Here is a 17092-nt window from a genome sequence, read left to right on the forward strand (position 1 = left end):
CACTGACTGTTTTCTATGAATGATTTTGCTTTGTTTCCATTTTTGCTTTTTATTTTTCTGCTTTTATTTTTAATTTCTCTAGTTTGGTAGCCTGGGAATGGAAATCCAGGGCAAAGGGTAATTGCTTGCCAAAGAATGGAAGTGAAGTGAGAATCCTGGCTTAACCCACATGGTCGTGAGGGAAATATTAGCTATAAAATAAGAAAAAAAGGGAAAAGGAAAGCAATGACTAGTGTGATCCTGGGCTTCTCTGCTGCATTAAGCAGTTTCAGCTTTCATATGTCCCTTTCTGCTTCTCTCTTTTTATATTGACTTCAGACTATTTGGAGAATAATGTAGTTTATGGAATAATGGTTTGGAAGCACTCTTCGTCCATCTCTCTTCTTGTTTCAGAATAGGTTATTATTAACATTTAAAATGTTTATTTATTCTTCACTTTATTTTAGAAGCAATCTAAAATGCCAGAATTTCTATATGATTATGTGTGTGTGAAACTGAGATTTTTTTTTTAACACTAGATTTAGGAAGACCATATTTATATTTTTGATAAAGATGATATATACGTATATGTATCTCCATTCAAACATACACACATACACATGTATGAATATGTGTAGATATTTTTAACCCTCAGATAGTTTAAAAACTAACATTAGAGGCTTTTTGTAACTCTACTTGAGATACATATAGCAATTTTAACATTTTAGGTGATTTAGTGGAAATGGAGAAAATAGTCTAGACTATATTATCCTCATCCTCAATCTTAATTGAAAGCATTTTCTAAGCATCAACAGAACACTCCTCTAGAAAATAACATAAACCAAATGTTGTGCATTTTCTTTATTATTTACAGTCAGACAGGTCCCAGGGATATTCATCCATGGACAAATATAAACATACCTTACTGTTTCACTCGTTGGTGTTCACAGCACACAAACAAAGTTTACCTTCTAGAAAACTTGTTGTAAACTTCATCTGCACTTAAAAGCCACTGAGAACCATGAATTCCAGGACAATATGTTGACACTCTGTCATGTGCGCCTGTGTCTGTTTCAAATATTGGTGCATATATTAAAAACGAAAGATATAAGGTTTCTTATAATAGGGAAAATAAAAGTGAAAGTGAAAGTCACTCAGTTGTGTCGGAGTCTTTGCGACCCATGTAGCCCTCCAGGCTCTTCTGTCCATGGAATTCTCCTGGCAGAGATACTGGAGTGGGTTGCCATTTCCTTCTCCAAGGGAAAAGAAATTCACTTGCAATTTTGGGGGTGCATTTTGAGACCACTTACTTTTTTACTTTTTCTGGTTTCTAGGGCGAGGTCATTGGGATGAAGAGAGTGTGGTCAGTTCTCCAGACCCTGGGTCTGCCAGCGAATCAGGTGACCGATACCGCACTGAGCAGTTTCAGAGTAGCCCTCATGAACCTAGCAAAATCGAAACTCTGATAAGAGCCACCCAGCAAATGATAAAAGAAGAGGAGAACAGATTGCAGTTAAGGAAAGCGCCCCCAGACCAACTGGCTTCCATTAATGGAGCTGGGAAAAAACACTCCCTCTGTTTTGCAAGCTACCAGCAGCCCCCACCGACAGGGGACGTCTGCCACAGCTCGGCTCTTGCCAACACTTCACCATGTGACCACATCCAGCAGAGAGAGGGAAAGATGCTGAGCCCCCACGAAAATGACTACGACAACAGTCCCACAGCGCTGTCTCGGATAAGTAGTCCCAATTCGGATCGCATTTCCAAATCCAGTTTGATCCTAGCTAAAGATTATCTACATTCTGATATGTCTCCTCATCAGACACCAGGAGACCATCCTGCCATCTCTCCAAACTGCTTTGGCTCTCATCGGCAGTATTTTGACAAGCATGCTTACACATTAACTGGATATGCCCTGGAGCACTTATATGACAGCGAAACCATTAGGAACTATTCCTTGGGCTGTAACGGCTCACACTTTGATGTTACTTCCCATCTAAGGATGCAGCCGGATCCAGCACAGGGACATAAGGGAACATCTGTTATAATAACCAATGGAAGCTGATGTTTTTTCTAAAATATTTTGTTCTTTAAGGATCTCTGAAACATATTTATCATTTAATGCCCCATTACCAGCATTTACAATGCCACAGATTGTTAGAATGGATAATTTAAGTTACTGGGTATTTTACATGTGTTCTTGTGAAATCAAAGACAGAGCACTGGCATTCAGGGTTATACATAGATAATGGAGCTAAAGTGAATACACAGATTTGCCCCTCTATTTATATGGGAAACAGATTAGATTAAATTTTGAATTGAAAAATACTTGTGTAGATTAAGTGAGCATATATACCACATGAAAGGACAGATGGATGACAATGCCTTATAATGATCCAGTGAACTTCACACACACAGACCACGATCCACAATCTGCTGTGTATACTTTACATACAGAAACACTGACTGTATTTCATAAGTACACCCCAAGTGGGTAACTTTCCTTAACCCTAGCACATAGACCATTGGAAAGAAATTTCTGTTTCCAAAATAACTAAGAAAGAGGGAGATACATCTCATAAACTAGTTTTTCTTTGTGGTTTCAACCATCCAAATCATTTGGTTTAGGCATAAATTAAGGAAATGGCTCTGAATCTAATGCAAGAATAAGTTTTCACCTGGTATCCATTATAAGCAATCAGGAAGTGTGATTTTGCACCTTACTTTTGAGTTCAACAAAGAACAGGATCACATGGACATAGCGTTAAGGGTTTTTCTAAGTAAAAACACTGAGTGTTGGGACACACATCAAAAGCCTGGTGTGCCCAATTGGAAATAGGTTAGTAAAGATGGACAAGGCCAGAAGCAGAGAAAAATGAAATGATATCTCAAAACAAACAAGTGTCAGCATATGTAATCAACATATTGGGAGCTTATAAAACTAACCAAATAAAAACTCAAACTAATTCACCAGGAAAAAAGGCTGATAAGTGGAAAAAAAAAAAAAAGCCAACAGGAAAACTAAGGAAAACCAGTGAAGTAGTACGTGGCAGCCGTATAGCTGCTTGAAGTGTTTGAACACATGTCAATGCACAGATGTGCAAATGTGACACGTGGAAAGCCTCAGGAGAGAGTCTAAGATAAAAGCGTGTGCTGATCGACAAGTGGCTAAGAGGGCAAGAGCAGTTCTCTGACTGAAGGAACAGGCAAAGTGTTCATTTTCCATATTGTTTGTAAACAGCGAAAACAAACTTGGTCTTAAGTTCATGTGATACAGTAGAAAGATGTGGGCTAGATGCCAAGATCTCTGAGTTCCAGCTCTGACCCTGCCTGTAACTTATTTTGGGAGCACTCACCATGCCTGGGCCCCAATTTCTTTTTCTGTATGACAGCTCTAAAGTTCCAAGGTTCTGTGGTTTGTTGGAACTGAACTTGTCAACCAGTTAATAACCATCTGATGTGAGTTGTCAAGGCTCATCTTTCTGGCTTTTCTGCACTCAGAGAGAGGTCTAGATGCTTTGAAGCTCAAGCAGGTGCATGGGCTCTTTTAGACATGTTATAGCTACAGTTAACTTATTAGTTCAGCCAAGGTATAGATGGTAGAAACTGAGGGAGAAGTAATATAAATAATATTTATTTAATACACCATTCTCTAGTAATCAAAGCAAAGTGACATAAATGATTAGAGAAATTTCATAGAAAATATTTCCTAAGAGTCCCTTGCCTAAAACTCATGTGATACGGAAGGGGGTGGGGCATATTGGAAGAACTTACTTATCATTCTGAAGGCAGAACATGACATTGAGCACTCAGGGATTGGTACTATATCTTCATCATTTAACATAGTTATTTGAAAGTCCAGAGGCAGGTGACAATCTGAATGATGGTAATCTGAGAGATGAATACTGTTTGTACATAAGAAAGGAGGCTACATAAAATTAAATCGTTCTTGGGTATGGCAGCAACATTTGTGCTGTAAATGAAAAAGGTGCAAGTGAGTGAGACAGTCAGTGTATACTTTCCAAAATGTTCAAAGAATAATAAAAACTAAAAATTGAACTATACAAGCTCTGGAACACTAAAACTGAATTTTTGATCAATTTGCAACATGAAGTAAGGTTTTAGGAATGCTAAAGTTTTTGTTGAATTCTGTAGATGGATAAATGGTTCAAAGACACAGATAGCTCAAGAATATGGTGCATTTTGGAAAATAAATCTGTACAGGTGGGTGTTACTGATGGATACATGTTCTACCAAAAGTGTAAGGACAGATGTTATCAATATAAAAGGAATGGAATCTCAAGAATCAAGAAAAGTGAATTGATATGAAAGAAAACACTGTCAAAGAAATTTCAGTGGGATTTTTATATGAAAGAAAGTTAATTGATGAAAGAAAATATGAACTCTACAAATAGGGGGTAATCAGAAAGAGTAATGCACTTTAAAATGATTATAACTAATATTTTTTAGTGAAGACAGAATTAACTGAATTACATCTTGACTAAATTTTTGCTATATCGATCCAGTTTTACACAACCCATTTGTATAATTTACAGGTCAATAATTTTATGGTAGCAGCTTTATAACATAATACCTGTATGTGCATATGTATATTCCCAGTTAAAACTAAACTTAAATTGAAATTAGTCTTAAAATTTGATTTTCATAACTTTGCTAAATGTTGAGAATTGGTTGAAATAGAGAAGTAAGATTTTTCTATCACTTTGGGGATTCATAAAAATGTGTTATATCCAATTACTAGTACATATATAGCAATTCATTAGATACAAACCTCACACTTTCTAGTAATGGTAGGAGTATTTTTATTTCCCATTTTACTTGTCTGCCTACCTAACTTAAAGATTTGTGTGACCAAAGAAATAGATGAATATTTCCCCATCTTCCTTGGGAAAATTTAGTTAAAACTATTATTGAGAATATACAGATTTGGCATATTATTTTTGGATGCATAATATTAATATCCCAATCACTACAGGTCAGACATTTAGATGTGTTACATAGGTTTTTTGACATAGTATGCTGAATATAATGGGTTGGCCTTTTCTAAACTGTAATTGCCTGACATAGGATAATATGACACAGGGCTGGTGTGACACTCAATATGAAAGACAGGATGCAATAAAAGATTTGCCTTCAGTATTTATACAGAAAACTCATTTATTCTTTCTTGATTGTATTTTATAAGGCTAGAATATTTCCACTGGGCACTATTCTTAATTCTTGGTACACCCTGCTGCCACATGCTGCCTCTGGGCAGAGAATTCCACTTAAACTAGACTTTAATGGGCTCTTCTAGAAGAGGATAATATCCTTCATTTTTTGTCTCTTTTAATGGGGAATGAGAATCAATTCAATAAAAGATCATTTGGAAAATATGCATGGACATTTTAAAATAAAATGAGAGGATTTTTTTCCCCCAAGACCTAGACCAAATAAGTTTGATAGAAGACGCTACAGCTAAGGAGATCTTCTGAGTGCAGATATGATATTTTGTAGCTCTCTCTTTCTTTCAAGAACTGAATGTTACTAAAATACTCTGTGCAGTTCTATTAGTGCTAGTAGCATTTGGAAGTTACACAGTGAACACTGATATTTGGAAAATTGAGAATTTGGCTATTTGGGGGTCACTTACCTAGGCCAGTGGAAGAGCTTACATTTCCATGTGCTGTTTTTGATTTAAAAGTTTTAGTGCCCAGATTTGGTTCCTTCATTCACTCAGATTACAGGACAGAAAGATACATCTTGTTTTCGGAATAATTTAATAACAATTGTGAATCCTGTGGTTCTCCAAATAAGTGATTCAACTTTCATGTCAGTGTCAGCTTTTGTGAATAAGAATTTGACAGCAAAATCGATTGGTTAGTTCTTACTGGGAAATGCATCGTAGATAAAACATTCATTTTCCTGCTAAATGTCAAATGAATGACAGAACAGCTATGGACACATGCATAGAAAATATTCTTGGGGAGGGCAATTTTTGTGTGGGGCTCATTTCTTGTGCACAAGAGTTCTACGGGTAATGCTGAATTTGAAAAGTGAGATTGTGCTCATATCCAAATAGGGGTTTGCTCAGAGTTCCTTCTCTAGGACAGTATGTAGAAAGGCTGTGTACGTGTGTATATACATATACACACAAACACAAGTGTAAAACAAGTAACAAGATTCTATTCTGCTGTGCTCCTGAAAAACTGATGGTTCACATGAGAAATTCTAATGAATAATTTAATACCAGACTTTATCATTTTATTTATTGCAGTTTTGCTGCATGGGACTTTGCTTTCATAAGCCTATATAGTGGAGAGTTTGACCTAATTTTCTGATCTGGAACACATTTAATCACATTTGAATTTGCACCCAACAACTCTGGTGTGTTTACATTTCAAAAGAACTAAAACTGGCGTGGAAAAAATTTTAGAAATACTGTAACTTTTTTTTCCATTATTTTTCCCCAAAGGGAAATATTTCAAAAAGTGAAACATATGAGTAGGCACTTCAAAGAAGAGATAAAATATTTTGTTTGTTTTTTGACTGACACGCTATAAAAAGGATTATATTTGTGAAAGAAGATACTGATTGCCAATATTTCAAATACCATCTTGCAATGTATAGTTTTTAGTGACATCGTAGTATAAGTCTGTAATTTGAACTTTTACTTTGGAATGTAAAGTAGAAAATATTAGCTATGTCAATGATATCTTGCAAAGTGTTCCCATTTATAATTATTTATATTGTAAATAGCTTTCTGAAGTAAATTCGAAGTTAATGTGCATAAAATGTATTTATTATGTGAGGAATTTTTTGGTTTAAAATATAGTTATCAATATGCAATTTGAGTCTGAACTATTCATTGAAAGAAAAATTTCTGTAGGACAAAACAGACCGCCAGCAAGAAGACTAGCAATGTAAAAAATAAAGATTGTTTTAGCACTAGATTCTCATGGAATGCGTCACACACACACACACACACAGACACACACACACACACAGTTTAAGAGAGCTAGCAATAGAAACTTAAACATATGCACAGTAATTATTAAGTAATGGATCTGATTTTCATTAGATATTGGAAAAGGTTTTCTCAATTTTTTTTATTAGAACATCTTAAGTGGGACTATTTTGATCTCCACTTTGCTAAAATAAAGTGAGAAATTTCAAAGTATAGGTTACATGTTTAATGTCCAAGGAGGGAAAATAAAACCTATAATATTGAGATTATCTAGTTTGCTATAATTTAAAAACATTAAAAATGTGGTTTGAATAATTTTTCTTTTGAAACCCAAGGTATTTTTAAAATTTAGAAATTAAAGTCAAACAAACAAAAAAGATTGCCAGCTGATTCTCTCTTTTTCTCATTTTCATAGCACCCAATGTGGTGTTTTTCCCCTTCCAGGGAATTTTAATTTACCTTGATGTATTCCAGAAATGGTGCTTCCCTGGTGGCACAGGGGTCAAGAATCTGCCTGCAATGCATGAACCGCAGGAGACACAGGTTCGATCCATGGGGCAGGAAGATCCCCCTGAGGAGGGCATAGCAATCCACTCCAGTAATCTTGCTTGGAGAATCCCATGGACAGAGGAGCCTGGTGGGGTCACAAAGAGTCGGACACGAGTGAGTAACTGAGCAAGCACCCATGCATTCCAGAAACGGTCAACTGTTAGACAGCTCAACAAACCTGCATGATATATTTTTAATTCAATGGAAATAGTACTTCTATTTCACAAAGCTTTTTGACAAAGCACCACAAAATATCATTGCCATTAACACAAACAGCATTTATCAGGTATTTGTCTACATGATTCTTTCAGTACTTGTTTTAGTGCTTCCATTTCTGAAAATCAAATTGTTTTCACTTACTTGATGTTTCAAAATAACTTGGACATCCAATTTAATTCACAACACTTATGGAATCCGTGTTATATGCCCCACATAGGATAGACACCAGAATCTTTCTCCGTGTAGGACCTTCTAGAAAAGCACATGGAGAGGGTTTTTTATTTTCCTTATGTGCTTTGAAAGTGTAAATTCCTTAGCTCATCATAAAAATGACAAGCATTTATTGAATCATCATGTGCCAGGCATTGAACCCAGCTCCGATTATCACTGGAGTCTGAATGGAGACCGTCAGAAATGCCAATGCACTCGATCTCGCTGATGAGGAAAGTGAGACAGAGTGACTCAGAAACTCAGTGACACAGCTAAGGAAGTGAGTGGTGGAGGTGAGAGTAGAAAAACCCGGCAGGTTTACTCCAAAACGCTACCTTACGTTTATCTGCTTTGTGTATATAAATAAATAAGTGAAAGAAAGTATGGTCTAAATGGTGGTTGCATAAAATAGCTCCTTCAGCCCAGTGAGTGGTGACTCCAGTAACCGGATGCGTGGTCTTCGGGTTGTACTAAGGTCATTCTCCATTATCACACTGACATGTGATGACTGGTCCTAGGCAGACAGAGGCCAAGCCTGCTACATCCTTGCATGATATTTTGCCTTCCTGCTGAGTCTTCTGATGCTTCTTTTAAATGAATGTGATCCCAAGAAAAGTCTAGGGCTTAAACAAGCTCCAGGCAAAATTATTCTATCAGGATCTCCATAATATTTGAAAAAAAAAATGTTGAGACTCTCTCAATTAACAAAAATACAAGTGAGTTAAGCAGTAAGTATAAACTACCTATTTTTTTCAACCAACATATTCAAGGTATGAGCCAGAACAAAAAGTATGACTTTATCATGATTGCCATTAAATATTGTTTTGCTTCATGGAAAAATTTCCTTCCTCTTTGGATAAAGACCAAGCAAAAACCCACTCCACCAAGAACCTATGTGTGTCAGTATTATCTGTATTATTTAAGGGCCTGCTTTCAAGGATACTCTTCAGGGAGAGCTTAGAGGGCTATTGCAACTCCCACATTATATATTTTCCCCGTACGAGGGAAAACTGCCCAAAAGTTTTCTGACAGTAAGACTGTCCCTCAGGACCCAGATGATTCCTGTAAGATGTCCTTAAGCAATGACATGCTTCCGGCATCAGTCTGTCTCTGGTTCCCTCTGTGATGGTGATAATTCCTGGGTGCCAGCAACCCCGGCAGCCTGTCCAGCCGCCCCTGGTCCCTGGCCTCAGCCTCACAGTGTCAGGAAGGTCGATCCTCTGTAGCATTTCTTGGCCTTTTCATAATTACGCTTTATAACTTAATATGTGCCGTATTTACCAGTGGAATTAGATCCAGGGTGGGAGAAATGTAAACCAGCCCGTGCTTTGGGAGTTTGTAAATAATCTGCTTTGTTCAGTTTTCCCCAGGTCAGGCTCCTGTGTGGGGAGTAATTCCATATGGGAATCTGCCTTGAGTGCCATCTAAGTAAACCTTAAAGGGAATCTTGGCAGAATCTCCCAAGCCATAAGGAAATCATTCTCAGTATCTGGTGAGGATTTTCTGATAGCTTTGTATTTTATGTATATATGTATTTTTTTTAAAAGTTGAATCTGAAGACTCTTCTTATGGGTAAGATCTCTAGAGTTCACTTAGGAATGGGGAATTGAGATTGAATGTTGAGAATTGAGAATAATCATCCAGAAAATAACTGAAGTTCATTATTCAGTGAACTTCTACATTTCTAATTTCAACCTCAGTCCTTGTGTTAGTCACACGCCCTATTAATTAGGCTAGATACTGGGTTTGCTCATGGTGTGATGCTAAACCTATTTTTACATTTAAAAAGTCAAGAGACACCCTATTAATAAACATTTACAATTCTGTTACAAAATGAAAGGTTATCAATAGTTAAGAAATTTTTTCTCCCAGGGTGAGAGAAGTGGTGGGAAAACGAGCAAGTCTTCACACTGCTTAAATTCTTCTCTCATTCACCTGTGTACCTTGTTAGTACTCACATCTGTTAATACCCCATATAACTAGTCCTGATTTTTTTTTTCTGCATGAATTAAAATATGTGGAAAGTATCTTTTTATGTAAGAGGCAGAATTTTATTTTTGAAATTCATTTTGCTTTCATAGACTTTGCTGTTGCTCCACTTCATGTCCTCAAAATGAAATAAGATGGTTAGAGGCTTCAATCACTTTTTGAGGTTCCCTTTGGTTGATTTATGGCCAGGTCTCCTTCTTTAGGGGCTGCCCTGGTGGCTCAGCAGTAAAGAATCTGCCTGCAATGCAGCAGTTGCAGGAGATGCAAGTTCAATCCCTGGGTTGGGAAGATCCCTCGGAGGAGGAAATGACAACCCACTCCAGTATTCTTGCCTGGAGAACTCCATGAACAGAGGAGCCTGGTGGGCTACAGTCCATAAGTCACAAAGAGTCAAACACAACTGTAGCAACTTAGCACACTTGCACACTCCTTCTTCAGAGATTGTCACATTGTATTATTCCAAATTTTTACTCTTTTCTCAAGCTCCCCTCATCCTGCAGATGCATGTCGTTCCACTTCAGTGACCGTCTCTAAATGAGGACTTAAAAAACATGTATATATAACTCTCACACCTGCAAAAGTTAATGGTAACTTCTTGCCATTCAGTGTATGGCATTTTGGTGGCTCAGACAGTAAAGAATCTGCCTGCAATTCAGGAGACCCACGTTCGATCCCTGGGTTAGGAAGATCCCCTGGAGAAGGGAATGGCAACCCACTCCAGTATTCTTGCCTGGAGAATTCCATGGACAGAGGAGCCTGGCGGTCTACAGTCCATGGATTCCCAGGGTTGGACATGACTGAGTAACTAACTTTCACTTTCACTGTCTTGCCATTCAGTATGTGATATTTTGTCAATGCAGGAGATTGAGATCAGGCATGAAAATTTGTCCCTGTGTCTTAAAGTCCTGAAGTCTCTCTTTGGACAGTTGCAGCCTTCAGTCCCTCCATGGCTGTCTTCATGGACTTGCCTCATTGTCTTCCTCTCTTTCCCGACTCCTATCATTGCCTCCCCAGGATGTTTAATTGTGTGCTAGTGTTTGCTTGAGCCATATTTAGGTACATACCTACACACACATGTGCACGCGCGTACACACACACACACACACACACACACACACACGCACACGGTCTCCCAGATGAGGCCAGCCTTCAGTTCATCAAGCCTGTTTATTGCTCAGCTACTCTTAACTCAGGGCTTCCCTGGTGGCTCAGTGGTAAAGAATGCACCTGCTAATTCAGGAGACTCTGGTTTGATCCCTTGATCAGGAAGATTCCCTGGAGAAGGAAATGGCAACCCACTCCAGTGTTTTTACTTGGGGAATCCTGTGGACAGAGGAGCCTGGTGGGCTACAGTCCATGGGGGTTGCAAAGAGTCAGACATGACTTAGCAACACAACAACTCTTAGTCCTCACGGCTGCTGCTTTGAATCCTGAGAACGATTGAAATTCCACTCTGAGTTGCAGACTAGGTGTTCTGTAGTTCTTGATTTCTTGAAATATCTTAGTATCTCTCCCCAACATCTCAAAATAGATGAGTCTTTGCCTGCTTATCTCATGAACCAGGTGCCTTCCTGTGTCAAATGGGGATTCTGGGCTCTGCATCTGGGCTCTATATCTGGGCTCTGGGCTGTGGTGGATATTTGATGAGACAATGCCCTCTGTGGACAGCAAGTGCATGATAGAGGTTGGCATTTAGCATCTGAGCCTCTGAAAATACGGTTCTGCAGTTTTCCACATTCCCCTCATTTGTCATCCTGTCAGCATTCACCTAACGGGTACCAAGTGGCTCCAGGGATGATATGTAGCTCGCTACTGGGAACACAGACAAAACCCCTGTGGCCCCAGAGTCAAGAGCTCCACGCTGGGGGTGGGAGAGGTGAGGGAGAACCCGGATGCCCTTCCGCTCCACTTTCGCCCCGTGCTGCCCCTCCTCGGATGCCCACCTCTCCTGACCACCCCTTACTGACCCACTTTTATTTTTTTCTGAACTCCCCGTGTTGACGTCCTCACCAGCTTGGCAGCGGATGTTCTCTAACGCGCTTGTCGGGGCCCTTCCATTAGCAGGAAATGCCCTCATCTCAGGGACCCTGCCCGGCCTTCCGTCCCTGCAGCCCCAGCCCCCAGCACAGCCCCGCGCATGGCAGAAACAGTAGGTGCCTGCTCGCCCGCACGCTCCCGCCCCAAAGACGCTGCTGTTACTGCCGGTTATTTCATCTCGCTCTACAGTCAGTGTTACTTACCTTCCTGTGGCTTGTGGATCCTGAATGCTCTCAACATTGTGATTGCTTCATGTTCTCTTTATGGGGGAAGGGTTGCAACTTGCTTTCAATCTTCTGATTTTGAGACCTGAGGTCTCACGTGTGTAAGTGATGTTCCCCTGTTACTTGTATGCCGGAGGAGATGACATCTATGTGACGCTTTGGGGGCAGTTCCTGACGTCTGTCAGTATGAGCATGTCTGTGTCTCCCGCCTCTGCTTGCCTCTCAAACCCACCCTGCCTCCTAACTTGCCCAGTCCTCTTGCTTCATGTCTGATGCATATTCCAGATCTCTAAGTTTGTTACATGACACAGATTCACTTTTAAGAACACTTTTCCCAAATCTTAGCTTGTCCCTGTGTGAGATACTACCACAAATTTGACTGTTCCTTTCTTTTCCAAATCCCTCTCCTTCCCCTCAAACTTGCCTCCTTCATTCTATACATTTCTTTTACCCTTGACAAGATCTTTCCCCAGAATTTATGCCATTCGTGCCCTTTAAAAGGCCTTTTGTGTTCCTATTGGCCGCCGTGTGTGTTAGTCAGTTGTGTCTGACTCTTTGTGACCCCATGGACTCTAGCCCACCAGGCTTCTTTGTCCCTGGAATTCTCCAGGCAAGAATACTGGAGTGGGTCGCTATTTCCTTCTCCAGGGGATCTTCCCGATCCAGGCATCGAATCTGGGTCTCCTGCATTGCGAGCAGATGCTTTACCGTTTGCGACACCTAGGAAGTTGTAAATCTCTGAACTTGTCACACTAGGTGCTTCACAACGGAGCCCCAGACTACCTCCTTGCTCTTTTTTCCGTCTGTTCCCCCAGACCTCCTAGGTTTCCACTGCACTGGTTTTTCCGTCTTCCTGGAACACGTCATGGCTTGCCCTTTCCTACATCTTGGCACAGGAGGTTCTCTTCTGAAATGCTCCATACCCATTGTTTGTTGAGAAAGTTCCTCTTCACCCTTCATGGCGCAGGGTTCTCAAGTGACGCCTGAAACCTGACTACTCCCCCAGGGATGTTTTACGCTTCCTTTCTGGGCTCTCACTCTATTTGGTTCATATTTCTGTTATCAAGTTTATCAAGTGTACAGTGAGTTTTAGTTGTGCTTTATAACCACAAAAACAATAGGTGAGTTAAAAATTGACACAATACATAAATGTATTTAGTAATGAGAATGCAAACAATTTTTTATCTCTTTTTTTCATTTAATGATGTATCATGGGCAACCTTTTACATCAGTTTCTATATATCTTTAATTCTCTTTAATGGATATACTATATATTATAGTATGGATGTGCCATGGTTTACTTTTCTATTCCCCTTTTGATAGACATCTACTTCTTCCTAATTTTTGTTTACTATTTTACATTACATATATATAATATACAGTTAATATCTGCAAAAAGATCCTTTTGCATCTGTGACTGGCTTTCAGTAGAATAGATTTCTAGAAGTAAAATTGCTGGGTCGAAGAGTATCTTTAATTTTGAGGACTATCCATTTGCCTTCCAAAGACAGTGTAAAAGTGGACTCTCCCCCATATAGTATATGAGACCATATTCTTGTCCTTTAACAGTTTCCTATCTTGTTTCATGTGGTCTTGTGTATTTCATGATTTTATTCCCAGGTTCTCAATAATTTTGTGAGCTATTAATATGTGGACATTACTCTATAACTTTTTTCCTAATTTTGAATTGATAGCATATAGGAAAGTGCTAACTTTTGTATATATATCTCATACCAATGATCTTTTAGTGTTTACTCATGTCTAATAGTTTTCAGTTGATCCCTTTGGATTTTCTGGGTAAATAATAATATTTATTTTCTAATATTTGCAATTCTTTTTAAAAATCTCTGTATTAATAAGTTTTAAACATCAATAATAGACATTTAATTTCATCAAATGCCATTTTGGCACTCAAGATGATAGTACATTTCTTTCCTAATTTCCTAAGTTGAAAGATTCTTTCCTAATGTGGAAATATCTTTGCCCTCCTGGCCGAAACCTGCTCCATCAGATTATTCTTTTAATATACATCTGTATTCAGTGTGCTAATGTTAACCTCAGACCTTTCTCTATTTTTTCAATTGTAGTCATTCTCTTATATTTGCCCCTATTTGAATATGGGCTTATTGAGGACAGCAAGCATATATTGTTCAACTGTAAATGCCCCTAACCTCACATAACACCCAGTTACATACTAGATACTAAAACAATGCCAATATTTGTGTTCTGAATACCTGCATTCAAATCCCAGTTCTGCTGCTTACTAATGATGTGGACAGGTCATTTAATATCAGTCTGTTTTGCCATTTGTGAAATATAGTATTATTTCCTTAAGGGGTCTGTATAAAGACTAAATAAAAGAATATATGTAAAGCATATATTACAGTGTTTAGAGCATAGAAAGTAATTAAGTTTCTCCCTTTGTTTTCCCCTTGATATAGAAAAATAAGCTGAATTTATCTGTCATGGGAAAGTTACCCAGGCAACCAAAAATTTTTTAACAGATAAAATTATTGGTGACTGAACTTCTACATTCTCACCACAAAATGAGCAGATTGGTGTCCGCCTTCTTTTGATCACTGTCATCAAATAAGCACTGTTTAAGCAGCTCATAATTACAGCTTGAGAAAATTAATATAATATAGATGCCAGAGGCCAATTAGTAAAAAAATTTATGTTGAAATTATAGTTTATTATTTCATGTTTTCTAATTTAATCATGTGTGTACACCTGCCACATATCTTTAAAAATTTCTGTCTGTCCACATTAGAACCTGAAATAATAGAATTGATGCTGATTTAAGTCACCAGTTTAACAGTAAGCATGAGAATCTTGTGATGAGATTGGCTTCTTTTGAGGTTTTTATTTTTTCAGAAAAAGAAAAAAGAGAAACTAGACTGTATAAACCTGAACCTCCCTCCACCAAACTGAAATATCAATGTTTTCTCATATACAGGAGAATAAATTCTATTGCCTATGCATGAAGTTGAATCAATGCCTCAGTAAAACCTTCTCGTGTCATTTTGCTGAATGGTTTCAAATTGGAATACAAAGCCCAGATGAAACTAAGATGAGATGGTAGCAATTGTGACAGGGCTATTTTTGAAATGATGCTCTTAGGAAAAGCTGCTGATTGAAATCAATACCTCAAGACCTGGAATTTGAAAAGACCGTTTCTGAGACCTGAGAGGGTCACTGAATAGAAGTGTCAGTTGATGGTATTCAGACCATGCAATTGCTTTCACCAAGGTGCCTCTGTGTTTACTTAAGTGACTTGTGGTAGCTGGTGGCTGAGCATACATTGAGAGAGTCTCCCTCCATTCAGGCTCAGGGGACAAGGAGACTGGAGGGGACATTGTCTGGAGTCTAAATGAGTAAGTCCAAGTGTGCTATATTGGAAGAAATGAATTGAACTGGATTTTCCTTTTCATTTATCCCCTGGAAAGTAGATTCTGTGAAGAATGCAAAGAATATAAATCTTTTAAATATTAAAAATATTAGTGCACCCCAAAGCTTGCACTATTTATTTCAGACCAAATCCTATTTGATAAATTATAACTGATCAGAAAATATTCATTTGCACTGATCTCTGCTAAAGTGTTTCATTTTTCTCCAAGGAGGCATTTCCTTTTTATTGAGATGTGTGTGTGTGTGCGTGTGTGTGTGTGTGTGTGTATGTGTATGTGTGTGCGGTGCCCTGGGGTGTAGGGTAACACAGAGGCTACTCACACAGTTCAAACTGCTTTATATAGAAGTTGCCAGATCACTAATTACACTAAGATTTGAGATGATGTTGTGGGGAGAAATGCAGTTTAATGAAGCTATTACCCTTTTAGGTTTCTTTAATTAGGCATTATATTTCAAATTTTAAATTATAGGGAAGTTTGTCTTTTTTTGTGCATCAAAGTGAGTAAATCATTTTAGTGTCTTTAGCACATGTGGTGTATCTTAATTATTAATCTTATTCACTAAGTTTAGGATTGCTCATTGAAATGAAATCGAACACTTCAAGCACTCTGAACCCAGCTTTTCACTTTCCCATCAGCCCACGGGACTGTCCCAGACTCGTGTGGGTGTCAAAGGTACCGGTGACCGTCAGGTACGGGAATAACAATCCTCAGCCACGTATCTGGACTCTGTCACACAGCTGCAGAGCTGGGCATGGACTCCAGAACCATAAACATGGCCAAATGGGATGTAAATTAAGCTTTGGAATCTGAATCAAGGCTTTAAAAAGTCAGAAGAACAGTTGGGAAGGTCACACAGCCGCATCAACTGCTCCGGTGTTGTCAGGACCTGTTTAAGACTGGGATCTTGTTGCTGCTACTGTCCTGAGAAATTCTTCTAGCTGACAGGCTGTGAGCACAGCAGCTGGGGATGAAGCAGCCAGGGCTGGGGGGCTGGGGAGCATTATGAGGAAACCAGTCACAGAGGTTGTAGGTGGTCCAACTATGGACTGTGTTCTAACACATCTGACCTGGAATCAGAATCTGATTGTTGGACATTTTCATTACATGGTTATGATAGCTACTGAAACTGTACAAGAGTCATCTACTAGGTCCTTTTAGAAAAAAAAAATGAGTTGATGAGACAGGTTAAGCCTAACTGGAGAAATTTTCTGCCATTTCTGGCAGAAAACTCATAAAAGCAAGCATTTTAAGAACTCATAAAACCAAGCATTTTAAATGTGATCTCAAAGCCAAAGTTTTGCTATTCTGCATTCTGTCTCACCAGCAATATGACCTTGAGCAACTTGATCTAAGTCTCAATATCTTTGACCATAAAACAGGGGATAAAATGGAGGATAAAACCTACTTTTTAAAAGGTTGATGAAAGGATTAAAAAAGTAATGTTTTTAAAGCATACGAGCATCATACTTAGGATATAACTAGCTCAGAATTCAAATATTATTTGTTAT

General features: G+C 38.6%; 1 protein-coding gene across 2 annotated transcripts in view; it reads left to right on the top strand.

Annotated features, from left to right (window-relative positions):
• Positions 1 to 6828, top strand: part of SIM1 (SIM bHLH transcription factor 1) — a 74304-nt gene extending 67476 nt beyond the window's left edge. For both annotated transcript variants that reach the window (XM_043890446.1, XM_043890447.1), the window contains one exon: positions 1314 to 6828. In XM_043890446.1, coding sequence (XP_043746381.1) covers positions 1314 to 2044 — 731 coding nt within the window. In that variant the 3' untranslated portion in view covers positions 2045 to 6828. The remainder of the gene's footprint in view (positions 1 to 1313) is intronic.
• The last annotated feature ends 10264 nt before the right edge of the window (positions 6829 to 17092 follow it).

This window comes from Cervus elaphus, chromosome 28 (genome assembly GCF_910594005.1).
Source record: "Cervus elaphus chromosome 28, mCerEla1.1, whole genome shotgun sequence".
In the NCBI taxonomy this organism is placed as follows: domain Eukaryota; kingdom Metazoa; phylum Chordata; class Mammalia; order Artiodactyla; family Cervidae; genus Cervus; species Cervus elaphus.